The sequence below is a fragment of the Myripristis murdjan genome, chromosome 5 (assembly GCF_902150065.1).
Source record: "Myripristis murdjan chromosome 5, fMyrMur1.1, whole genome shotgun sequence".
In the NCBI taxonomy this organism is placed as follows: Eukaryota; Metazoa; Chordata; class Actinopteri; order Holocentriformes; family Holocentridae; genus Myripristis; species Myripristis murdjan.
The window spans coordinates 4,019,252-4,046,482 of NC_043984.1; the positions used below are offsets into that span (position 1 = coordinate 4,019,252).

Below are 27,231 nucleotides of genomic sequence, written 5' to 3' on the forward strand. Positions count from 1 at the left end.
GTACGGGTAAACACTAAAGGAGAAAAAAAATCAAATGATATAAATATAGTATTTTCTAAGTTAGTATTTCTAAGTTAGTATTTGTGAATACATTTGACCTAAAACCTTCACATGTGTTCTTAGCGCTTTTCTGAAGTATGGTTTATGCACCCTGCATTCACACACAGGGTGGGATTTGTATGTGTTTAGCGACATCTAGCGTTCATGTCGCTACTTTGCATGACAGTTTGCATTACAGTAACTGTAATGAGGATAACGTTTGGGACAGTGGTTACAACAGACATATCCCAAAGCACGATGTGTATATGCTCTCACGCTATCGGTGTATTTTCAAACATGTGCGTGTGTGAGACCATGTGTGCATGTTTTTGTGTTATACAGACAGAGTTAATCAACAATCAACTTCTTCTAATGATAAACCAAACATAATTGATGTTTTAAAATAGGTTTTACTATACAAAATAATTTGTGATAAACTCTTGTTCATACAAAGAAATATGGCACAGATACATTGTAACTTACTTGACAAAGAAATTAATGTAACGTGAAACATGTTTGATGCATTTGTTTTGCATTTAACTTAATATATCCTTCATAATTTTATATCAGATTTCCATTACAGAAATTAAATGGCAGCAGTGTGATGCTACTATTTGGGTCTGTTTTTGCAACCGGCCCAGTCTTTATCCTGTAATACAAGGATCACATCAAATTCCTTTATAAAACCTACAAAATAGTATGTTCAATTACATTCTATACCAAAGGGTTCCTGGATCCTCTAGTCTTTGTTGTTGTAGACAGACAGAGCATTAAAAACACTTTTCTCCCAGTTCATAATACCACATGGCTTTGATAATTCTCATAATTACTTCTTATCTTCAATATTTTATTTAATATTTTATCTTTTCAGCTAAAAGAAACCCAAAAAACAAAATGGTAGATCCTCCCATTCATCGTCACATAAAAATCTGTGAACATAAATTACATAAACTGGAGCAGAACCAAGCACAGTGAAAAGTTAAAAAACAAACCAAAACAAAACTGAAAAATCAATCCATCACTAGCAGTTTACAAATGATAAAAGAGTGGCTCCCTCATTTTTTGCAACCATTCCTTTTGGTTTCCAGTGTTAAAAAAAAGTCTGAAAAAGTTCATTAAAGTTCATAAGTTGGGGGAAACTGTTAGCTAAACCATCAGTCTTTGTAGAGGAAGACTGGGTCATGTCATCCCCAACACAAGGCAGGCACAATTTGTCCTGAAAAGGAACCTGAGAAGCATTAAGTGGTAAAGCAGGTGGATTTTCAGTGGTTTAGCATTTTGCATCCTCAAGCCGCGGAGACTTTGTCATCATCTCAAACCTTTTCCCTCCGGTCTATTATAGCCCCCACATGTTACACAGCATTCTGCTCAGAGAGATTATCACCAAAGCTCACACTTATGTTTGGGGTTCATGGGGGCATCAGCCTTGCAGCCAAAGTGCTTTGAGAATTCATGTGAATTGGAGATTGTGCCGATGACTCTGAATCTTGATGGACTGTGAGGATCTGTGATGACACCCTCATGTGAACTTTCAGGAGTCCTGACAGAGCACCATACCTGCACCAAACAGAGGATACAAAGACATGACAAGGGGTTCAGAAATGCTCCTGAATGTTTTAACTTCAATTCTATCCCTCACTGAGTTATGATCTCTTTTGCATCTTCTTTTGCTTTATATTCAGTGACATTATTTTCCAGTTATTACAGCTCGATTTATGGGTTTTGATGTATTTACTTTCAAATCACTTGACTTCAACGTAATATTGAAAAAACACTCTACATTTTATTTTATTTCTCATTCATTTCACTTACTTCTTTGCTTTAAGTTAATAATAATCAGAATCAGTAGTCGTATTATGGAATGATTCAGTCACAGAAAATTACATGCTATGGCTGATACAAACCTGGGCAAATCCAACAAAAAACAGCTGATGATTGGTCATTCCCAGGGCTGGCAGTGTGGCCTCCTCACCATTCTTTTTAATCCAGTTCACGTAAGCCTTCAAAGTGACAAACGATCACGTTACACACAGCAGTCATGTATGTGCTATCCTCATGGAAATGTGTATAGATATACAAGAAAAAACAGGAGCTCCAGTTAGCCCGTTAACAGTGTTATTTCCCCTAGCTAGCATGCACGGCTTATGCAGCACACTTTACTTCACTATGATTCAATCATCTGCTCCATAACCTATGACTTTTCATTACATGGAAAGAATGTGTGCATGTGAAGAAGTAACTGGAGGCTGACCAGGCCACTCATAACCACCTGTTGCATTTCCAGGCTTCACAGTGAGGTAGACAACCTGCTTTTTCCACTACAGATTATAGAGGTGACCCACAACAGCCCCAACAAGAGAATTAATGCAATGGATCGATGTCAGATCCGTGTAAGAAGTTTTCCGACCTCGTAAATTTGGGATCTCCTGTTGCTGTCTTAGGGCAACACGATAGTAAACACTTATATAACAGGTTATACAAAATTATTAAAATGCACTGCGTCACCTATTGCACCTGTTTCATACACAGAGAAAGTGTTTTTTCCTCATATGAAAAAACACAAATGTTCAAATAAAGCTTTCAAAGCTAAGTTATGCTTCCTGATCTGACATCAGACCTTGTAAGCAGCCTTGAGTCCACCATTGTCAGCAATGTTCTCTCCCAATGTGTGTTTCCCATTCAGAGGCTCTTGGTTGATGCTGTAGTTACTGTACTGCTCCACCATGCACTGGGTCTGCTTCTTAAAGGCCTCCACGGAGGAGTTCTTCCACCAGGAACGCAGATTCCCATCCTTGTCATACTCCCTTCCTTTCATATGAAAGCACAACATGTTACTTATCTCTCTGTCAGGCCATATTTTAAGTCATTTTTAATCATTGTAGTAATCATCCTCTAAAAAACAAATGGTTTGAAAAAAAAAAGATTTACCAACCTTGGTCATCAAAAGCATGAGTTAGTTCATGCCCCATGACTACACCAATTCCACCAAAATTAAGAGCTCTGGAAAAAAAAAAAAAAAAAAAAAAATTACACAGAAGACAATTTAACCAAAGAATATATCATATTACCAAAACAAATTTTAATACTTTTGTATACTGACAATGAGTTAGATGGAATGTAATAAAAAAAAAAAGCTGATAAATTTCACTCTATACTGACAACTCTGAAGAATAAAACCAATAAACATGATTTAGAAATTTGAGCTGCTTGAGGGTTGTTGGAGACAATGTGGTTCAGATAATGCAAATCACCACCATATATTTTGGGGTTGCCCTCCCATTTCCTCTTTTTGGTGTGACGTTCATAAATGTATGGAGGAGATCTTACACATACGGATTCCATTCACATTCGAGACATTATACTTAGGTAAAGTAAATTGGGAATTTGAGGCACACAAAGATAAGTACTTATTCGAAATAATGAAATAACATGTTTTATGGAAAATGCCTGTTGTGGAATGTTGCTGTCATTTTGTTTTTGTTTTGTGTGTTTTATTTTTATTTCTGTTATGTTTGAAGTGTGATTACGAAGAAAAAAAGTGTAAGAAAATAAGGTGTAAAAAAAAAAAAAGGAGGGATAATGTGTGTGCGGGTCTGACTCTGGAATAAGGACATCAACAAAAGGACATTGAAACTTGGAACACAAGAAAGTACTGAAATGTAAAATGTTTTGTATTGCAAATCCCTGAATAAAAATGTGAATTAAAAAAAAAAAAAAAAGAAACTTGAGCTGCCTGAAATACAGTAGCATAATATAGACAACATACTTAGGCCAAGAACGACTATAGAATGGAGCCTGAAGAATTCCTGCTGGTAAAACCATCTCGTTCTTGGTGGGATTGTAATATGCATTCACAGTCGGAGGAGTCATGCTCCACCTGGAAAAACAAAGAACACAAAACCACCATGTGAGACTGACATGAAGGTCATAACAAAACATGCATGCAGATTCTCCCCTTGTCCCCCTTGCCAGGCTGACTACAGATCATTTGGGAGGGCATGGGAACCCTAATCTGTCCCCCACAGCCTAATTAGAGACTAGGATCGGTTCAGCAGAGAGAAGTTGGTTGCCTGGGAACAGTTGTGGATGGCAGCAGTATTCCGTCGAGTCAGCATAATGGGAATTTGTCCCCGTTGGAGCGTACGACCTCCTCTCTGGCTAAAGGGAGAGTTGGGGTTGGAGGTGCGGCTACTCACTGGTTTCTGTTGGGAGTTTTTCTCAGCTGGTCTGCAGTCACTCGGGCTGAGAAGTTGTAGTATTGCATGACATTTTGGAAGTAAAGGTCCGACACCACCTCAAACTGAAAGAGAGGAATCGTTAACAGCAGAATGTTTAACAAGGCGTGTTGAGACTGTATGCATGAGGAGAGCAACATGAATCTTGCTGTGAGGAGCAACGGGCACATTCAGTACAATCACACTTTTACCTACATCATTGAAGACTTTGTCAAGCTTTGTGGTGTTCATGATGAACTGTGGATATCCGACCATGTTGTATATTGCATCTGCCTGTGAGGGATAAGATAAAAAAAAATGTAGAGACACATTATCACACCAGATGGCACTGCAGAGTTATTCTATTCCTAAGCCACTGCCAAGTACAAAGTGCTTCACTGGAACCAACTTCAGCTCTACTGTTAAAGTGGAGGAAATTCAATCATCTTTCTCCCACCTTTTCTTTTGCAGCTTTTTTGGTGTCCGAGTCCATCCAGCTCACATACTTCAAACTGTCCTCGAAAGCCCATTTGATTTCAGAGACCATATTCTCAGCCTGAGGCACAAAGGAGAGAGAGGCAAGTCACAACCTCGACCAGACGTACATGATGTCACACAGGGTGAACTGCTCCTGCGTGGGTGGCACTTTCAAACACTTACAATGGTCTTGCTGTCCTCGGTAAAGGTAGCTTTGACAAAAAGTGCCCCGAGAGCAAAGCCAAGGGCGCTGTCTGTGTCACTGACGCACAGCTTCCAGCGTGGGGTGCAGCTCTGGAACACCAAATAGAAACATTAAAAGGCATGTTGAACACAATACCACTCTCAGATACCCTTGTAAGTGTATATCATCAATCACCCCTCTTGCACACATACTTACTCTACATAAGATGATGTGGAGAAATCCTAAATTAAATTTGATTCCTGAATTGAGTGAGCTAGACACGGCTCTTCCGGAATTATGTGTTCCAGAGCAGCTGATCCCAATTTTGGGCATAAAGATTCATCAGCTCAGCACAGACTAAACTATGTGCTTTCACAGTGAAGTTATATCTGACCTCAGTAAAGCACTGAGAATTGGATTACTAATGGATTCAGAGGCCAAAAAGAGGCATGGAATGTCATATTTCATTGCTCTTGAAAACGAAATACTAATGTTGGTGTAGAGTAAAAAAAAAAAAAAAAGTAAAATAGGAGCAACATGTCAGCAGCAGTTAAAGAGCAAGAGTTGATGTGGCAACCAATTGCTGATAGCCCAGAAATACTGCATGAGTTCTATAATTAATTTATAGACTATATTATAATTTAAAAACTGATTGTTGAGCAGAACCGTTTACTAAGTCAAATGTCAGACTTCACACTTAAGTCTGAATTAGTTGTGCATTTTTTTTTTCTTTTCAGTCAGGCCAAATTCAAGCATCAAATGAAAATTAAATACAAGAATATAATTCAAACTGGCAAGACTGCCTTTCTCTATGTCCAATGTCTAAATCATACTCTCACAGCATGAAACTGGATTATCTGTGCTTTGATTTCCACATGAACCAATTGAAAATTGGTTTGAATGACCTGCTTCCTATATGCTACAAGCTGGGTCAGATTTTACTAAAAATAGCAGGTTAGCTTCAGAACATAAGTCACTCAATACATATCACGCCTTGTAGCTGCACTACATTGTGGTCAGTTGTGGCTGCTGTTGTTTGAGATATTGGCAGGCCTATCTCTTCAACAACGGATTTCCCCCTGTTTTACTGCTGTCAGTGTAAAATGAAAAGTCTACAAAAAAAAACTTTCTATTTAATTCTGAGGGACGCCAGTGCCTGACATTTACTGTTGATATTTAAGTAGCTAAATTTTTTTGCTATCGCCTCCATTGTAGCTACACTGGAAATATGTCAACATGATGTGACAATATCCACATATAACCAGTTATTCACAGGAATAATAATAATACAGCTCCAAACAACATACTGGATCCAGGAATGCAAGGCACATTGCCATTTTCTGTTTTTCAGCATATTGAAGAAGCCACAGGGCAGTGCTCTTAGTTCACACAGAAAGCTGCTGTGTTCTTTTTAAGGAATACGTGACTTAACAGCTCACTGCCTCCGAGGCCGAGCTGGGCCTTTATCTCTCTGTGGGCTTAGAGACATGGTGTTCCCTCTAAAGGGCTGACTGTTGTTTTTGTCAGACTGACAGAATGGCAACAACAGGACACCCCTCTTGCAGCCCTCTCCAACTTCCCCTCTCTGTCTTGGGCTATTTACAGGGAGGGAGAGAGTGGCATCACAGTTGTTAAAGGGGCATTTCACTCCTATCCACCAGGCTAAATTTCACGTGTCCTGATATTTGCTACATAAAATCCCGGTTTTGAAATATAGCAAAAAAAAAATGTAAACATTCTGAATGCTTTCCTCCACTAAAAAATTAGATCGGGTTAATCTTTAACCTATGTCCTTCACTAAGCTCAAACAACTTTAAAGTCTCTTCTAATGGTAACACTGGTGGATAAATCCACCATTAACTGACTTATAATATCTATAAAATCAGAAGACATTTAGCAGTAGCAGTTCAACTTTTTGGGACAATAAACAAAATAACTTAATTTACTGCAGCCAAAAACATAGAATAAAATACTGCTTCAACAGTCCACCAACTCCGATTTACATGAACAACTTGACTACCAGGCAAAGGGAAGGACATGGATGACTGCAGCAGAGTCTGCAGACACACAGGAAACAATGACAGAGTGAGAGATAGGGAATAGGAAAGGAGGAGCATTTTGGACAAGCCATGTTGTGGATCTATGCACACAGGCACAGATGGACACAGGCACACACACACACAGGCACACACACACACACAGGCACACACACACACACACACACACACACACACACACACACACACACACACACACACACACACACACACACACACACAGGCTCACACAGAAAGTCTTTGGTTTGTTGATACAGCATGACCCTGGTGGAAAACAAGGCTCAGGGAAGAGCTGGGGGTCACTGCAGCCATCACAGTGGAACAGATATTATTATGCTCTCTATCTACTACAGCAGCAGCCAGCTAGCTAGCACAAATTGCTGTCTAGCCAATTATAATGCATACTTAATGATGACATATATTAATGATCGACAGCTATGCATCTAATTAACTTCGGTGTTAATGCCTCTGACAATTTGCAGTTCATATGAAGTTTTATCTGGACGAATGAGAGATTCACAGTCAGCCTCACAATTGGGTAAATTGAGCTGGTAATTTCCTTTTATCTGCATTTCCCTACAAATGTGTCCTCTGCTGAGTGCCATGTGCAGATACAAGAGCAGAGTAGGTCAAGTGAATCTCTACAGTATACAGCCAGTTTTTCTGCTAGCATATGTAATTTTTAAAAGCCTCAAGATACTTCTAATACAACTAACTTTGTTAGTAATACTACCTGTTTTTCTGCTGGCGATAATGTTATTTTATAGTTTTTAATAGTAAAGACAGCCAAATAATCAACTGTACATGAATGTTAACAGGGTTAAACAATCACAGGCTGCTAAAATACATTGCATTTGGCTCAAAAACAATCCAAAAATTCATATTTGGATGAAAATCTGTGCACAGTTCTGGTGCAGGTTATGTGTACCTTGCCAACATGTTTTCATCCTGTTTAATCTCTGTTTATATCTATCAGTGTCACACCTGCTTATCATACCCCGCTCTCCATCTCTCACCTTTTTGGTTCCGTACATGACTTCAAGGAAGCGCTGCTCAGCATCCTGGAACCTTTGGTCCAAGACGGACACCATCTTCCTAACCACCTTCATTATCATGTAGTTGTTGAGAAGGCTGCAAAGACAATATCAAATTCTTTATTTTGTTTGCCTTTTTCAATGCTGTCTGATGAATACTTGCCAGAAAAATTTGGAGTAGGTGGAGTTTCCTGTGTGTACTATGTAAATGCTATGAATAACTTCAGGAAAAGCTCCTTGAATTGCTTTGGTTGCCTTGTCTTTTCTTTCTTATGTAATTTACAACATCACAGTTACATGTGCATGATTGAAATCAAGGGCTGATTTAAGTGAGGCCAATTTAGACTCAACTGACACAAAAAAACAAGAAATAAGCAATGACTTTATCAGTGGATCAGGCCAACAATGAGAACTATACAGACTCAACCTTCAAATTTGGGCTTATTATTACATGTTTTTTGGCCTCACTTGAAGTAACAGGAAGCAGAGACATTTACATTGCTGAACTTGTTAAATGACATATAACCCATATTCAATTCCAGATTGTAAGACTGTAAAAGTGTCTGACCTTTTATTTGTATTAGTAATGAGGTCAGAAACTTTTTGGAGGTATTCCTTGGCGTAAACAACCACTGGCTCGGACTCATTGAGCGGCACAGGAGCAAACACCTCATTGAGATATGGTATCCAGTCCACTGCAGGAGCCAAAGTCTACAAAGACACGGATAAAACACAAATGAAGATACCCTGACACAAATTAGTGTAATATCTATGCACTTCCATGGAGAGACGTCCTCACATGAATTACATACTGATGATTGATTTGATTCAACAGTCATGACACATTTGTAGAAAATTATTTTAAGTACTGTGAATGCTGAACAAGTTGATTCCCTAAGTAGGGGAATGAAGCGCCTCACTCCTGATTGACCTGAACTGGCCTCCTGATGAGCATGACACTGCAGCAATAGTGTCATGGGAAAAACAATTTTAAATATGCAACTACTAGTAAGGGATGGGGAAGGGGATACATTACTAATACTGCTCATGTGAGGTGCTGTAAATGGCTGATATTTTAGAGCTAGGAGTTAGGAAGTGGCTAGGTCATCACTCACTGTTAGATCTTTGGCCTGCATCTTATGGTAGATGAGCTCCTCGTCCCTTCTCTCCTCCTGGGGAACTGTGATATTGGCCAGGGTAGTTTCGAATTGCAAAATCTCCTCCATCAGTGATCGAGAAGTCTCCTCCGAGCCCCCCAGAAGGACCCCCAATTCCACCAGGAAGTCAAGGTATGCTGTCAGATACTATGAAGTAGGTAACACAAGGGGGGGTGTAGGGGTGGAGATGGATAAAATTCAGTTAAGATAATAATCCTAAACTAAGCAAAAACAGGAGACAATGCAAAGTTATGCTCCTGGAGCAGAAATATTTCCCCTTCATTATTTCTCAATTTTCTCTCCAAGTGGGGTAACATCTGTAATGAGCTTTTGGGTATTTCCCAAGTCTGCATGAAAAGAAGAGTCTTTTTACTTATTACACAGGCATTTCCAAATGCCCAATCTTAAATTTCTGATTTGACCTTATTTGGTTTCAGTATCACAATACTAGTACTGTTTTCAAACCACCTACAGACATTTCCAGTTTAGGCACTGTGAGACTAATTTCATGCTGTGACCAAAACCCTATCGTACCTTTTGGTTTGCTGTTTTGTTGAGGTAGTAATCCCGCGAGGGTAGTCCCAGGCTGGACTGATCAACCTAGAGTTAAGAGCAACATCTTATGACTTTGAGTTCACACTGTATTTAAACACTGACAAGCAATCCTGTGTTTTCATTCCAGCTTTGCCTGCAGCATGTAGACCAAAAAGCAGCTTGAGAAAGATTGTATCTGCAGCATTGGCTATGGTCTCATGACATCCTAGAAAGGAATGATCCCTCATGTCAAAATGTAAATATGAAATGTAAGACCTCTGAGATCATGCGATTAGAAATCGGAGGAAACTTTCGCTGCATAGCATTTTAAATGTAGGAATATAATTTTCCAACCAGAAGTAGCACGTAAAAGTAGCTTGGAGAGGAATCTGAGACTCCCTCACCTGGATAATGTTACTGTTGGAGTTTTTGGAGTCAGTGCTGACAAACACAGTGAAGAACGGTGAGGTGCGAAAGTTGGCCGACACTGCACGCAAAACCTCCTGGAAGTTGTCCTTGTCCCAGGGGCCATTGAGGGCCCATCCTCCTGTCTGAATCACTCACCATTAGGCAGACATTCACAGACTGCTGCTTGCACGTGTATAGATGTGTTCACAGAGAAATGAATTCTTTCAAGAAAAATAAATATGGATTGAAATGTCGAATGTATGAGACTCACATTAATAGATTAACATACCTGATTGATGAGCTCTTGTAGTGGCTGAGCCCCTAATGCCTCGATCTTGGCCTCGCTCATGCAGGCCTGGTAATATCGCTGAGCCTTTTCCTCGGCTTTACTCAGACCCTTCATCGTTGTGTTTTCTGCAAAAAAGAAAAGCAAATATATATATATATATATATATATATATATATATATATATATAGTTTTCACCCAGCTCTGCCAAATGAGCCAGCAGAAATATAATACATCTTTGTTCTGGGCAAAGGTAACTGAGGCTACTAAACTCTAACAAGGGACCTTACCTAATAGATGCTTCATCACCAGCATGTTGTGCTCCCAGAGATTGCTAAAAGGACCCCAGCGTGATTTTCCCTCAGGCAGCGGGTTGTTCTTCACCCAGCCCCCACATGCAAAGTTGTAGAAGTCATGGCAGGGGTCTACGGAACGGTCCAGGGCCCCCATGACCGCACTGGCCACAGTAATGCATGGCTCCGTTAGGCACAAACCAGGGTGAGCTGCAGGAATAAAAACAGAAAAAGTTTATGTACAGATACTTCTGTTGTAAGGAATTGGCTTCACCAGCCCCACTATGCAGGCAACACTATCTATCGGTTTAAAACGTAACACATTTTTTTGCGACCACTGTGGATAATCCAAAAATATTTCACGGTGGGACATCCAAACATACTTGTGGGTTTTCAGTGCATCTGGAAACCATTATTTTTGAGGTAAATGCCAAGATATACAACCTGAGGAGAAAACCTCTCCTCCTAAAAATCCAGTAGAAATAAATAGCTGTGGATGTGGTGGCTCAGGTCCTTGTCTTGAAAGGAAGCAATGTCACAGGTCAGTCATCACCAACTCACTATTTAATTGTCTGAATAATGTGTTGACAACACTTATACAAATGGACCAGTGCCCTGTCTTCAAATTTCCTAGGCTGCCCTCTTATTAAACCTGAAAGGCATGTGATTTCAGAGCTCATGTACTTACTCTAACTCTACTATCTGCTCCTATTTTGAAGAAAAGGCTAGTGGAAAGGAGAATCAAATGGTGGGAGAGGGGTTGTGTCAGCCATATATTAAGGAAACCATTTATTTGCAGCAGAAAATCCCTGACAGGGAACCCACAGGACAAGAGGAGGGGGCCCAGAAACACCTGTGCACTCATGGAAATGGAAGAATGGACAGAGAGGAAAGAATTAGAAAACCTTTAAAGATGAGTTCTTCTAAGAGTTTTGAGAGTAAAGTTTAAGTAAGTCACTTTTATTTTGAAGGATTCAGGCAGAATGTTGGTTAAGGCTATTGTCCCCTGGCTTGATCACCTGTCTTAATTTGACTTGCAAACACTTTTTTTCTTTTCTGAGGATAATCCAAGAGGCTGACAAGCATTTTGGGAGTGGTGCTCTCTAGAATATTAAAGAGTCTGTTTGGGAAAAACTATTTGAGGAGCAATCCCTGGGCCTTCGGTCTCTGTGTTATTTTGGAAATGAGTATGGGAGATATTTTTATACTTTTAGAGGTATACTAACGTTTAACTTGAAAGTCCTTTAAAGCACACAGTCCGTCTATTTCTGTGAATCTAAATACTTGGTAAGCCTGTCTACAACAGCAAGAGTGTGCAGATAAGTTTAAGTGGGGTAATTCTCGGTATGGGCCAGAACAAATCCAGGGGACAATACAAATCTAGTGGCTGAGTTTACTGACGTAGGATCATTTTCACTGTCAATCCTTATAAGGCATAAAACAGACACAGAGACTACACTCTGGCCAGTGAAGAAGTGAGCACTCTAAGGAAAATCTATCCTTGTTCCTTTTGTTATTTCAAAGTGTGATTTGTCATGGGGTGGTGAATGGGAGGAAGTGGCATTTCGTTTCCTTCAGCAAATATGAGGAAATCAACACTGATGAGAATTTGCCTGGAAGTGATGGTTAATCCTTAGGCCTCCTGCCATGATAGACAACGTCGCAGGAGAGTTGTATAGTAATGCCAGTTTAGCTGAAGAATGACTTTCAGTTTGAAAATATAATCTTACGCTTGACATGGCACAACATCACAGTTTTACTACATCGGGAACAGCTTCATAATATTCAGTTGCACTGTGCAATCTGAGTATCTGAGTCCACTGAGTATTTTAACTGTCTCAAGGCTTGAAAATCTAGTCATCTCCTCACCTTTAGCTAAACAGACAGTATATACCCTCTGTTATCCAAGTGGATTCACTAAGTGAAAATAGCATGGGATAAAAGGTTTCACCTGCATTCACCTGATCAGTTCACTTCACACAGACAGCTGTTATTCAGTGTATATCATCATAGCATAGTGTGCAGTTTAGAGAGAATTTCAAACTCACTCTGTTTATAGAAGATCCCAGCTGTGATGAGAGATATGAATAAACCAACAGACAGGGCACATGTTAAAAGCAGCAGTCTCCTCTCTCTCTGTGTCCTCTCAGCCCAACATGTTGGGCCATGGCCATGCCGCAGAGTGATCTGCACACCACACAAAAACGTGTTAGTGCTTTATTTAATCCACTGAATGAAGAGGTTCAACATGATTAAACGATGTGAAACAAGAAAAGGTATGTAACAAAGATATACAGAGGGTGTTACCATAGAGTAAGGAAAATATTGCGTCAAGTATAAAGTTTCTCAGGGATTTCATGACAGATTAAGTTTCGAAGCACAATGGTTTATGCATTGCAGTGCCTTTCAACCCTCCTACACAGAGAAGGCTGTGCATTTTTCTATTGTTCCTTCTCTTCTGGTTTAACATGTCCCAGATTACAAAAAGACACAAAGATGGTACTGAACCATATTTGCTGCTTTAATGGTTTACCTGTCACCCCAGAAAAACTAAAAAAAAAAAAAAAAAAAAAAAAAAAAGCCTGTCAACTGAGGTCAACAGATAAGCAAGCAGTAGACATTCACCTCTACCAGAATAACTTACCATGAGCCAGAACAGGAGTAAACTCTGAGATGCACATACTATTTTTCAAGGTGGTTGAAGGTCCTTTATTTGTGTTCAGCAATTTCATTTCCTCTTTTTATTTAATCAATGACTGAAGCTGTGGATCTCAAACTAGCATATCCTAAATCGCCATTTCCCTGCCAGACATCCAGCAGCACTTTTTGAACAGAATAATGCTTTAGTGAGAGTAGCCAAGGAAACTTATTTCACGCTGGAGTGACTCCAAGAGCCTTCCACAGCTCTTTTGCAAGCCACAGCTGGCACCCAGGGTGATCATATGGTGTTGGTGGCGTAAATTAATATCTTGGACTGCATATTATAACTAGTGAAAATCAATTAACCCAGAGGTGTGCCGGATCAGATTTACTGCTATTAGCTAAGCTGAGAGTTCAACAGTCAAACTACATAAGTCTAACTCAAATGCCAAAGCCACTGTGGCTTCTTAATCCTTGGCGCTCAGCAGGTTGGGCTGGGTTGGATTTAGCTCTATTTCTGAATGTAATTGAGAGAATCCCACTGCCAAGCCCGTGCAGCTCATAACCGCGCTGTTATCGCAAACCACATTGATATCGAAAACCACACTGTAATACCCTGGAGACCGCAGCAAAATGATGAAGGGAAAATTATGTTGGATTCTTGAATTCAAGCACTGCATTTGGACTCTACAATGATATTCCTAGCCAAATGAAAGTATCTTAGGAATGGTTTGAAGAAGCTCAGGTCCTTATTCCCAGCTTCAAAGTACAAAAAAGGGCTGAAACTGTTGAAGCTCAGGCTGTACCAGCTTCCCCTTAATAATTTGTAAGTAAGCAGAGGAAGCTGTTAAAACAATCAACACATCTTATCAGTCAGTAATTAGCATCTTATGAAACACGCATAGTAACTACAATGCAAATAAAACACAAGCTACAAACATACAGCAGATTAGAAAACTAGCCAGAAATGTGATGCAGCTGCACAATGTCAAAAACTCTCTGTTTTGATTTGTTAGAAGTTACATATATAATTAGTGACGCATCATTTCGGCTAGCTTGTTTCTATGACAGTCGAAACAGCAGCAGGGTATGTGTACAGTATGCTGTGTATTTCCAACTCATGTCACTTCTCACTGCTGGACATCACAAACGCTTCTGTTACAATGACAGCTGGACTCTCTGCTGAGACTGGAGATGATTCTACCCAAATCACAGCGTGTCGCTTGTTTTGGGGTCTGAAAACCTGTGCAACAACTAAGTGGACATGTTGACCTACTTAGCATGAGCAAGATGGGTGTTAAAACCCACCCATGCAAATAATCTAGACAAAAAGGCTGATAAAACCATATGTGGATAACATACAGTTAGACAAAAGAGTGCTATTTTATGGTTTCATAAGGTTACAGTTTATGGACCAAGTCAAAGTGAGAGTTATAACTGAATCAACTGTAGTAATAGCATCACCATTTTTACCTTACATACCACTGGCTGTAGAACACTAATAAAATTATTTGTTTTCATTCAACTTTTAGCCAAGCCATTATTTAATTATGTATCAACAGTAAAGCAAATACCCTCCAATTATTGAGCTTCTTGCATGTTAAACATCATAGCAAAGCTTGAAGCATCTGCTCTGCAGGTTGGCCTCTGCAATACATTATGGAGGATTTTTGAAGCCTGAGCCGACAAAGTAACCTGTTTTATATCAGCAAGAGGAGAAAATGCAATACTTATATCCAAAACAGCATATCAAGCACTGACTAACTGATCTTGTTCCAAGTTATGCACAGACACTTATGACAGCAATATTTACTGCGTTTCAACACAAAAAGCTTTTAAACTAAGCTAATGTACAATAGATCTGAGGTCTGTGCAAAAGTAACACAAGGACAAAAACATATCCCATCTGACGAGGACATGTTTCATTGTTATACAACATAGCAACAGAGTTTTTAACATGACTGTTTCATTTTACCATGGCAGCTGCACAATTGCCTCGTAGCTGTAATTTGGATGATTTTCACATTTTGTCTTAAACTTTGTGGGGTCTTCATAGGTAAGACATGGATTTATGATCCCAGGCGACATGAAACCCAAATCAACATTTAAAAAATTCATCCACAACAATCTACAAACGAGGCTGTCCTGAAATTCCTGAAAACACCATGTTCTTGAAAATAATCTGACTGGAGCATTATGTATATTTAACACAGGGTGTAAAATATGACAAAGACTGTGAAAACATTTTCCATAGGTCATAATAACAGAATAATAACTGAGGCCATAGTGGGTCCATATGAAGACTTGACGCACATCAATCATAGCTTTTGTATTTCTCTCACAGGGTGCTTGTCTGTTTACCTGCATGGGTGATGATGGGTAGATGTCATCGCTGGTAGAGTCCACCAGGTCCTCCTCATCCAGGGTGGCTCTTTTATATGTAGACATCTGAAAAGTCAAATGCAGAAAGGACTCCCTCAGTGCTTCCATGCTCTTTCTTGACCCCTCTCGTCTCTCACTGATGTGTATGTGAGACAGACGGAGTGTGTGACGCCTATTTCTCTGCAGCCTCTGAGACTTCAGGATAGGGTTTGCCACTATAACCCATCAGGAAGAATCTCGTTTGTCTGGTTTGAGCTGTTCAAGTCATATAGTTTGTTCACTGACAACAAGCTTCCATACCCTCTCCTTTTAATTTAAAAGCACGTATACCTCCAGTCTACCTCAAGAACAAATCTCATAAGCCCCATGGTTTCTGTCACAGACCCTGGGGGGTAAATCTCATGGTATCATCAGATTTCACTCCTTGAAAATCCCAGAGAGAGTTCTTTATGGCTCCTGCCTTTCCCTTCCTCCTTGCCAGTCTTGTAGCTCTCCCTTGGTCAACTCTTTTGTGGACTTCCTCCTCAGCCCAGTCTATGCAAACACGAGACGCGAGAGAGAAGACGGAACTCGTGAAAAACAGGAAGGAGCACTGACTTGATCGACTTACGTGACTGAGTGTGTGGAAGAGATTGTGTGTGTGTGTGTGTGTGTGTGTGAGCATTCCCCAGAGCCGTTTCAGTCAGATTTGGGGAGGGAACCTCACTGTTGTAGTTCACTCCCACTGTCCTTTCCATAGGACATGGTACACTAGAGGGAGGAGCCCGGACAAAACCCTCCTCCCACTACATGCTTTGAGCGGTTGCCCTGGGTAACAGTTACCCGATAGCCATGCCAGTCAATTGTTTGTTACCCTGTTTAACCCCTCACTTGCAGGGCCACTGACAAATGAGCCTAACTTTGCATTTGAAGTAGTTTTCTCTTCACTAAAAACAAGACGGATTAATGTATTAAAAAGTACATGAAGTCTGTGGGAGAAGAAACTTACAGTTGCAAATGAGAAGGTAACAGGGAACAGATGTGATAGTATATAATAAGACAGAGGTTTAAATATATTTCACGAGTAAAATCTAACTCAGCACTAGTCACGTGCTTGCCAGGTGTGAGTGTAAAATTACCAACAGTGTCTCACTACTGAAACTTCACTTAAAATTACTGCAAGCGTACACTAACAAGATCTATTACAATAGCATGACTTCTTCAACTCAGGACTGACTCCAAAGAAGGTGCTCTTTGAAAAATAGTGATTGAAAGTTCCTGTCATGAATAATTCAGTCATTCACACACAGGGTTTCCCCCAGGATTTTGAAACTGGAAACTGTGGTGCTGAGGTGGACGACCCCCCCCCCCCCCCCCCTCCCCCCCCCTCCCCTCCCCCAACCATAATGTCCCCACCCGGGAGGGGGTGGGGGGGTTGGGGTGCAAGCCAACCAGACCAAATGTGTTAGAATGCAACAGAAACACAGAGTTTGGTTCGGACCAATACACACTTTATTTACATTGCTACATATTGCAAAACTGTATTATTGGCAGTGTGCAGCCTGGCTGAGAGCACTTCATCTTTCTTTTTTTTTTTTTGAAAAAGAGCTCTAAGGCTCTATTGTAGTTCAACTCAGCCAGAGGTGGCCCATTGATGCTGAGCAGCATGCATGCTGCCAGATGGTCCCCCTGCAGCCTGTTCCTCAGGTCTGTCTTCACCTACACATAAATACAATTTAAAGTGAGTGGAACTTGGTAAATTGAGAAAAACCAAACCATCTCTGACTTACAGTTTACTATTAACCAACTGGCTAAAAAACGGCCCTGCCTCGAGGTAGGGACTCGGAGCGGCCCCGAAAACTCCTGGGTGGGGCTTGGGGTTTACTTGGTGCTGACTGGATTTACTCACGGCGCGATGTGGTGTCAACAGAAAGCAAACAGCCGGGCGCTCGGCGTCCCTAGCAACACGGCCAACACTACCAAGCTAACGCTAACGTGCTAGCTAACGTTAGCTAACAGTAACAACACACTTTTTAGTCGGCATTTTTAGGGGCGCTAACGTTTGCTTTAGGGAACGTTAGCTAACGCTAACAACAGGCTTTTTTTAACAACACCCTTTTTGATGCCCCGGTCATGGTCACGCAACCGCCCGGTAACTTTACAGGAACCTTCCTTCTCCTCGGCCCTCTCAGTGGAGACACGGCAGGTGAGAGGGCCGAGCGAGAGGACGTTCCTGTAGCAGCTCCTGCCCCCCAAATACTACCAGGAACACTGCAGAAGCCCCAGCCGCAAGCCATCCACAATCCGAAAAAGCTCCAGCCCCGTCATGTCATATTTGGCTTTGACTATGACTGAACATTTGCTCTCACTTTAAGGAAAAAAATTCGGGATATATATCGTATATCTATATTCAGCCAAAATATATCGGGATATGACTTTTGGTCCATATCGCCCAGCCCTACTGTCGGTCGCAATGCAGTGTTAACATTAATAACATTAGGGTCGTTTTCACAGGCTTGAACAAAAAATGGATTAAACTTAATCTTGCTTAGGTACCTTGCTCTCGCCCTTTTCTCTCCCTCTGCTTTTTACCGCCTCCACTCTTGAGCGCGCAGCAGTAGGACAAAGCAGGCGGGTGATAACTCCGGTGCGTTTTCAAAATAAAATTAATTGCGGCGTAGTGTAACATGTCGTGATATTTAATTTATCATTTAAAACTCTGATCATAGTAAGTATATGTGCGCAAATATATGCTATGTGTGTATGTAGGGTCGTTTTCACAGATCATTCATACAATATACTTTAAATTGTTAACACCCGAAAAAAAAAAATAATAATAATCATTCCCAAGCCGTGGCGGCTTTTATTTAGCCGTGGCGGTGCGCCACGATCAATTACATGTAGCGGAAACCCTGCACACATATCTCACTAAACAATCTAAGGACCTGTAGTCGGACATCTCTCAACCAGTACACACTGAAATATAGAGAACCGTCTATCTGGAGCGAGTTACCCCCATCACTACAGCTAATATCTACCCCTATCATCATTCAAGAAAAATGGGAATATGACTAATAAACATACAATTACAACACTTAAAGACTGTTTCTTATGCATTACTTCCTATGTTACAACTGGCTGTAACTGATCTCTGCGCTTTGCCATGGACATTGTGTTTGAAATGTGTTTTAGCATGTTTTTCTTATATCTTTATCCACCTCTTAACTTCACAGTGCTTTGACTTTTATAAATTATCTTTTTACCTTTTTAATGTGCAAATAACAGACTAACTAACTACAAGTTATGCGCAAGTTAATGATACAGTGACAAAATAATCATCTCTCTTAAAAAACAATCAAAAGATGAAGTCAAACAGAGGTGATGTAAAAAATAAATATACTCCTTTTACATCAACACAAACAAATATCCTACAGCTGGCAAAATACTGAGTGTACACTCAGGGCGGCACTAAAGAATCTTGCACACAGCTCAATCTCTTCTACTGCAGTGATGTGAGGGGGAGCAGGAGTTCAGTTCCTCAGACAGATCAAACCGATTACTTAACACAACATAATACTCAGCAGAGGCAAGCCTGAAAGTTACAAAAAAAAAATCCCATCTAGATTTTGGCCAGTTGAAATATTATGGTTGACCTAACATCAGATCTGCTGCAACAGACTTCTAAAGGGGCAGCTGAGGCCTTAATGCCATCTTGGCTGCCTACTGCTCCATGAATACAAACTCAACCTCTCCCATTCTTCTTTTTGCATTCACTGGCGCTGGCAGCTCTCGTTCCTGGTCGATATCCACTGAACACAAGGCAAACCAGTAGATAAATGCAAGTGTTTCCATAGCATAAACAGATTATACCCTCTTGTAAACATAACCAAGGCGATCCAGCTGCAGATCCATGTTTTACTTCTTGTTTGTTTGACTTACACTCAATAAGGAGAAAAATCTGCTCTCTACCACAGGCATTTCAGACATGCACACGTCAACAAGGACCCCTGAAAATCCAACAGTCCTTCTTACTGACCAATGCAAATGTAGATGATTGGCAAGATTAAAGATTCACTGAAATACTTCAACTAACAAGCTGCACACAATCCTTATCTAATAACGAATAATTTCGATAGAGAAATGAGTCTGATCCCCACCCACGTCAGAACTTAATGAAAACACTCACCAGCGCACTTCAAACTTTCACAGAGCTCGACTAAAAGGCCGCCTGGCTTCCAAACCGCAGATTCCTGTTAAATCTTGTTTTCTAGCAGAAGAGTACACAGACACCGCAACTCAACCCCAATTGCAACACTGGGAGGAGTGAACCACCACTAGCCTTATCTTAACCCAGAAACAAAGAAATTATGGAAAAAAAAAAAAAAAAAAAAACGCCCACACACGCCTGCCTGCTCTGTTGTATTTGGTATACTCTGGTGAAGCTCAGAAGCCTGCCAAGGTCACTTTATCACCCTGCGGATGAACTGAACAGCCAACAGATAAAGGAGAGAGAATAAAAGTGATGAGGGTTGAAGAGAGACAGGGGGTGAGAGAGAGAATCATTTGGGCCACCGTTTTTAGGACACTTTCCATTACATAAACAGTGATGACCTATAGCTGTAAGCACTAGGCTTATGATCATATTGATATTTGCATGCCCCTCTCTCATAAATGCTGCACTGTCATCATCAATAAAAACCCTACATTTTAAACTCAAGCCATGAAAAGATTACACCTCCTCTACAACAAAGACTATATTCATTTTAGTACTGCACTTTGCAGTGTGATCATGACTCAGTTAATGCAGTAAAGTAAGACATAATTAGGTTAAGCCTAGTGAAAAACAACAAGGGCACACAGAGCAAAGCACCGTACACAGTTCAGCGGGATTGCAGAGAGCAGGCCAGTGACTGATCCTGGTTCAGTGTGTGTGTGTAGATGATGATGCCAAGCTTCCTGACAACCACAAAGGTTCAGATAGGCTAAGTAGCATGTAAAGGAGTGAACACGCTACTTTCCAGATCCACAAATTCCTTTGCATCTCATAAAAAGCAACAGAAAAGACGCCATCATCCTTTACCAAGTGCGAGTGTAATTTTACAGATTTAATCATGTGGTCTGCTTTAAGTCACAAAGCAAAGCAGCAAATAGTGGTATCAACTAGTGGGGACCATGTTGTCGATGCAGAAATTCCTGAGCACATGGTCACGTTTGAACACTTTCTTGGCATCAGTGGCTCTGCAGATGTGCTTCACAGCGTTTGCACATGTTGCCACACATTGCCCCCTGCCCGCCCTGCAAGTGAGAAATTGCAAAGTGACATCATTCCCATCCCTTTCCTGTTAATGACATACAGTAACATCAGCTGTATCTTGTGAAGCAGGTCCGTGGGTGAAGCAGCATGAACATTAGCTGGACCCTGACTCTGGCAGATCTAAATCGAATAATATCTTAATCAATATCATTTGTGACACCTGCGTTTACCTGCTATTTCATATCACACTGGCTGCTGTAAACAAAAAGGTCTATTGGTGAACAAACAAGATTTACAAATATTTCACTTACATATTCAGATATATCATTTGGGCTTGTGTAAGTTCTAAATAATCTGTTTTTGAATAAAAAGTGACAAATTAAATTAATTAAAATGATGAATTAATGAATGTAAAAAGAAAAACAGTTCTTGGTGGTGGACTTTCACTTCTGTTTCATTGAAATTTCTTCCTTAGCTCCTATCTCGCTTATCTCAGCGTTTGCACATGTTGCCACACATTGCCCCCCAGCCACCCCGCAAGTGAGAAATTGCAAAGTGACATCATTCCCATCCCTTTCCTGTCAATGGCATACAGTAACATCAGCTGTATCTTGTGAAGCAGGTCTGTGGGTTTTGTGCCTTATGCTATGAGTCATGAATTCCACTTTTGAGTCTAGGGGGGCCAAGAAACAGAAACATTAACCCCTTAAACTCTGATTTTCCCTTCAACATCCCCTTAAATAGCTTCAAAGCTAGAAAAAGTTTATTTCCCACATTGCACAATAATGTCACAAACGTACACACAAATGTACACAAATGTACCAGCTGGTTCCAAGGTTTCACTGAAGCTACATCACACTTATACTGAGTGAAATATTCAAAGCCAAGAGGCCATTGTTTATGGGCTGCAGCATTACATCAAATAGAAAATATAGAGATGTCGTGTGCTCATTTTATACATATTTCTTTGTAATTCATCAGGACATATTTGGTGTCTTGGGATCTTGGGATGTCAACTAGAATTTGGGGGGTGGGTTGATTTGTTAAATCAATAACAATATAAAACAATAATATAAAATAATAAAAGCAAAGAAAATACAGAATAAGTGCTGTAACACAGCATACAATACAGTTCATGTTTTGAACCCCTGCCCCCCCTCAATTTTGAAGTGAAAGCTAGGCTAAAAAGTGGTATATAGATAATGCCACCCGAAGTTGTAAAGCACCAACGTTTCGTTTTAAATAGGCTACTTTGCTGTGAATGCCTAAACTTTGTTGTGATGTAGTGGTGCACCCATAAAATAATAGCACTTTGACAAAACTAACCACAGAATTCTAATAGGCAGTGGTCAAGGTCCATTCTGGATAATTCATGGCAGCGCTCCCATCTGTCCCACAGGGTGTGAAGATGTGTTCCCACAGAGTAGCTGATGGCTATGAGGTCAATATCCCAGGATTCTTGGAACCAGCATGAGGCCACAGTCTTTGAGTGAGGTTGTAAACCACAAACATGCGTCAGTAATTCGTCACTGATCCTGCAAACCAGATGATTATTTGTGGCACGGGGGCATTCCTCCAAGAATAACTGGAATATGTATGTGTTAGGGATTGACTGCTGCACGTATGCATGGAGTTTGTGTTTATTTCTGACGAGTCAAATCAAGAGTGGGAAAGAGGAACTGAAAATGAAATTCACAGGAGACCAGAGGAAGGAAGGGGAACACTGATGATTTACAACTATGCTTGACACATTTCACATGGAAAGAGGAAGCTCAGTCAAACATCATGTCTAAGTCTAATATGCCAGGTAGATGCTGAGGCCTTAGTGTGGTTTCAGACCGCATGTGAACTGCAATTAGCCATTTTACACCAGAAACAATGTTTCTGACAAGATGAGTCGGATATAGTGTGGAGAGAAGATGTACACTGTGAAAATTAAACCTCTGCTCTCAAGTGTAAAGACTTCTGGAGCTAGCACCCTACACTCAAAATGATGACCCATTGCCAGCCAAGCTCTCCACAAAAACACTTCCCCTCCAGGCTTAAAGGAATTGGTTAACTCTTTTGTGAATCACAACAGAGATCTCTGCGGTTGGGAACACATTCCAGAAATACCATCGTGACTAATATAAACACAGCAACACTTAGGCTACACAACCTTCAACAAGATTAAACAAGCACAGTAAGGACACCTAGGCAGTTCAGTTTCATCCTGTTTAGGATTGTGGTAACATACCACAACACCCTGCTATTCACCGAAAGCTGCACACTGCTGACTTTATATTTGTCTATACAATATTTTTTAGAGTGATACATACAGTCTAATGCCTTCTGGATACCATGTGCTGTCCCCTGGTGACGTTTTCTTGAACCAGTGCCATGTATGGCATGACTATGAAAGTTGTCAATATGGCCACATTTGTAGAATCCAGTGATTCCGACTGATTCAACACAGATGAATGTTTCAGGGTTTCAATCCTGAGAGGGTCCCCTGTGCTGTCTGCTTCAAGGCCACAGATAAACAGAGAGTTGTCTCAGACCATGGCTGCTGACCTCTTACGTCAAAGCGCACTGGAAATGTCTTTCTCCAGAGTCTACAAATGTTTCCTTTAGAGAAAACACCCTGATAATGAGGTGCTGGGGGCGAATGCTACTTTCCCATGCAATCCTCTTTTCTGTTTTCTAGAGCAGGATTACTAAGATAAACCAAGGTTTTTACTGGAATCATAACACTTCTGGGCTACTTTTACTCATTCTGTACACACACACACACACACACACACACACACACACACACACACACACACTGTTGTTTTGCAAAAGAGTGCTTACATTTTCCCTGCTACTTGGTTATTAATAAGTACAGCAGTGAGATTCCTCAGATTCTTCTTTGGCAGAAGACCCAAGTCATTCTTCTGTGCACGTTTCGAGTGCACTGATGTGCGCACAAAACATGCCTCTCAGGTCTTTGGGGCATGTATTTCTAAAAGATTAGATTATGGTGTTTTGTTTTCCCAACGTGCAATATCAGAGCTTCTATTGAGATTTTTTTTTTTTCAGTATTACGTCTGGATTATAGGAGTGGCACACAGAAGCTTGTTTACAGTGAGGCTTTTCAGCTGAGGCAGGGGCAGACAACAGAAGATTACCTGTTCCTGCTCCTGTTATGGCACCCTGAAGCACTCTCACAATTGCACAGCTTATGAATTACTGCAAAGTAAACCGAGCTGGGTGACTGCAATATGTCCATGTTCTGTTACTAAGCAGGCCAATCAATAACTTGCATATCAAAAAAATGTGTCTTGCTTTTTAAAGTGATGCCTACATAGTAAGCTGTGCTACCATTTGAATTTAAAATATCAAGTTTTTGACGTCACAGCTGCTACATGAGTTAGAAAAACACACAAGAAAGCGCTCACTAACGAACCCCTAATGAATTTGGGAAAGAAATGATGCAGAACAGGTCAAATATCTGCGTCTGAAGACAATAAACTAACTTCCACGTAACTTTGTGCCAAGTCTAAATGCATTTGAAGTGTTGCAATCTATGTGTTGGGAATCTATTTCTCTTAAAGGGACCTAATTATTCATTTTTGCTCATTTGCTAATATTTCCCTGAAATACAATGGGGTTCAAAAGTCACCACCAAGAACTCTTTTGTTTCATTATTCATATATATATATATATAAAAAAAAACATAAGGTTACATATTTTTTCAACAAACACAGGTTCACAAAAGGTTTGTAAACATTCAGTGGAAGTCACACTTTCTGTGTTTGGCATGCCTACCATTTGTGTTAATTGCAGCATTCACATCAATATTACAAGGCGTTCCAGAGCCTCACTACATTTTTCAATTTTTATTGTCTTTTTTTGTAAATGCAGGACTCATGCACAGCACCAAACAGAGCAAACGGGTGAGTGTAGTGACTTTTTTTCCAAACTGAACTGGCCCTGTGCAGCTGTTCCCATAGATTTTCAATGGGGCTGACGTCTGATGACTGCCATGCAAGTCAGAACTCCTTGCTCTTCTCTGCACTTCAGATAGGCTTGGCATAGCGTTTTGATGCATGCTCAGGCTCACTGTCTTGCTTTCATCCAGATCTAGCATGTCTATACAAAATCGAGTGGTGCTTCTCCTTGTTGATCCTGTGCAAGTCACCAACTCCAGAATAAGTGAAACATCTCCACATCTGAATAATTCCACCCCCATGTTTATCTGTGGGTTTTATGCTCTGTTGCATCAACCTCTCATGCAGTCATCTCTTCACAGGCGTTTTCTGACTGTAACCGTCAAGTTTAAACTTTGCATCATCCGTAAACAAGACATCCTCCCAGTCTTCAGTGGTAACAACTTCAGCATTTTTGGACCATGCTGAATGTTTTGAACAAGCGGTTGGGAAACTGCGACTCTCCCATTAAGGTCGCAGTTTGCCAATCTTTATCTGACTGTGTTTTCATTAGCTGAAAATGGGCATATTTTCCTCAGTTGGCCTTGCGTTTTGGATGCAGATGCTAGTCTGTCTTGTAAAGATTTTAGCTCGATAAATAGGTCTTCAGATGGTGTGGTCTGCGTAAGGACTTCCTGCCGTTGCTTTAGTTGAAAATGACTCCGTTTGTGAAAGCCCCCTCCACTGTCTTCTTTCAGTTTAACTGCAATTTGGCTTTGGGGTCATTTTTTTTTTTTTTTTTTTCAGCACACAGAGGAACAATTCGACCCTTGACAGCTTCACTCACTGTTTTCATACTGTTACAAATAACTGGGCTAAAAGATATTTTTCAGTGGAAGCCCTTTTCCACAGTTCAAGCACTTGTTGTAGTGCCAAATCACAGGGCCCAGGGTGTAATACAAGTTTTAGAAAACCTTATAAATAGACCTTTTTCACAGTAGCCATATTAACATGAAATAGCAGGGTAATTGTAAGTGTTATTAATGACATGAATTAACGTTCTGTTCCATCTAAGTGCAGCAGAGCCTTTCCAGTGAAGCAGCATAAACATTAGCTGGACCCTGACTCTGACAGATCTAAATCGAATAATATCTTGATCAATATCATTCATGACACGTGCATTTACCTGCTATTTCATATCACACTGGCTGCTGTAAACAAAAAGGTCTATTGGTGAACAAACAAGATTTACATATATTTCACTTGCATATTCAGATATATCCATTTGGGCTTGTGTAAGTTCTAAATAATCTGTTTTTGAATAAAAAGTGATGAGTGAATTAAAAATCAATTTCATATTTAATGAATGTAAAAAGAAAAAGTTCTTGGTGGTGGACTTTCACTTCTGTTTCATTGGAGTTTCTTCCTTATCTCCTATCTCGCTTCTCTCTTTGTTTGACTTACCAAATGAACCCACACCAGGATCTGTCCTGGCATATGGCATATTAACATTTGGCGTGTTGGTGGCTTAGCTTACATCTGCTCTTTGTTTTGTAAGTTAGATTAAGTTCATGATAAAGCATTGTTAGCCTGAAGGCGTTTGATTAATGACCTCGGATTTTATGTGGTTAATTACAACTTCCTCATAGAAGCTATTCATGAGAAAGCGTTGAGAGGAAATGATAACGGGGCTTGGGGATAAAACGCTGATGCTGTCAGTTATGTTGGCTTTAAAAAAAAAAAAAAAAAAAAAAAACTACTACTACTACTAAAAAACACTACTTCTATGAAGAGCAGGTTGAGCCAAGGTGCAACTTTACCAAGAACAGATATCATATCAGTACAATTTCATTTCAGTTGTTCAAAAAATACTCTAATGCAGCAACAACGTCACTATAAATTGCCTGTTTAGTATCATATATACGCTCGAAGTCAATTTATAGCAAAATTGGAGGGATACTGCTGTCATTTTCCGTGTGCAGGCAGCGCGTGCCTGCTTGTTTTGGCTAACAACGTGGTGTCTTTAAAAGGTTTTCAGCCTGAACACAGTGATGCTCTGTGAAGCCGGAAAGCTGAACAATTCACGTTTCACGGGACAATTCCTGTCAAACGTCAACAGCATGAACAGAAGACATGTTCTTACCATTGTGTCAGATGGTCCGCCGCTGCCCTGGCTCTGTTGCGCTTTTCAGGGACACTGAGCCTCAGCTTACTACCAGCAGAGAGCCTGCACTCCCCCTCCAAGATAGTTCACATCCCACCGCTGCCCGTGCAGACCTTTGTCCGCCCCCACCGGAAATCATACCGCACATGCGCACAGGTCACCGAAGTGAGAAATTTACAGGAAAGCTTGCAAAATCAGTCATTGAGACATGTCTCTAACGCAGATTTAAAGAGCTGCTC

The 27,231-nt window shown here is 40.5% G+C and overlaps 1 protein-coding gene across 3 annotated transcripts; it reads right to left on the reverse strand.

Annotated features, from left to right (window-relative positions):
* Positions 1 to 435: 435 nt before the first annotated feature.
* Positions 436 to 27,101, reverse strand: ece1 (endothelin converting enzyme 1). Of its 3 annotated transcripts, none has more exons than XM_030052300.1 (19): positions 26,972 to 27,101; positions 15,685 to 15,771; positions 12,732 to 12,870; positions 10,681 to 10,893; positions 10,394 to 10,518; positions 10,101 to 10,247; positions 9,697 to 9,762; positions 9,121 to 9,309; positions 8,574 to 8,716; positions 7,988 to 8,102; positions 4,914 to 5,024; positions 4,711 to 4,809; positions 4,470 to 4,547; positions 4,236 to 4,339; positions 3,806 to 3,916; positions 2,972 to 3,039; positions 2,657 to 2,847; positions 1,944 to 2,039; positions 1,420 to 1,596 (listed from the first exon to the last, which is right to left on the reverse strand). In XM_030052300.1, exons 1-19 carry the CDS (start codon positions 26,972 to 26,974, stop codon positions 1,420 to 1,422), a joined length of 2,262 nt encoding a protein of 753 aa, XP_029908160.1. In that variant the 5' UTR covers positions 26,975 to 27,101. The 3 variants fall into 3 exon arrangements, with proteins under 3 accessions (XP_029908159.1, XP_029908160.1, XP_029908161.1); XM_030052301.1 differs by lacking the exon at positions 26,972 to 27,101 and adding an exon at positions 19,871 to 20,013; XM_030052299.1 differs by lacking the exon at positions 26,972 to 27,101 and having other exon boundaries at positions 436 to 1,596; positions 15,685 to 15,813.
* Positions 27,102 to 27,231: the final 130 nt, after the last annotated feature.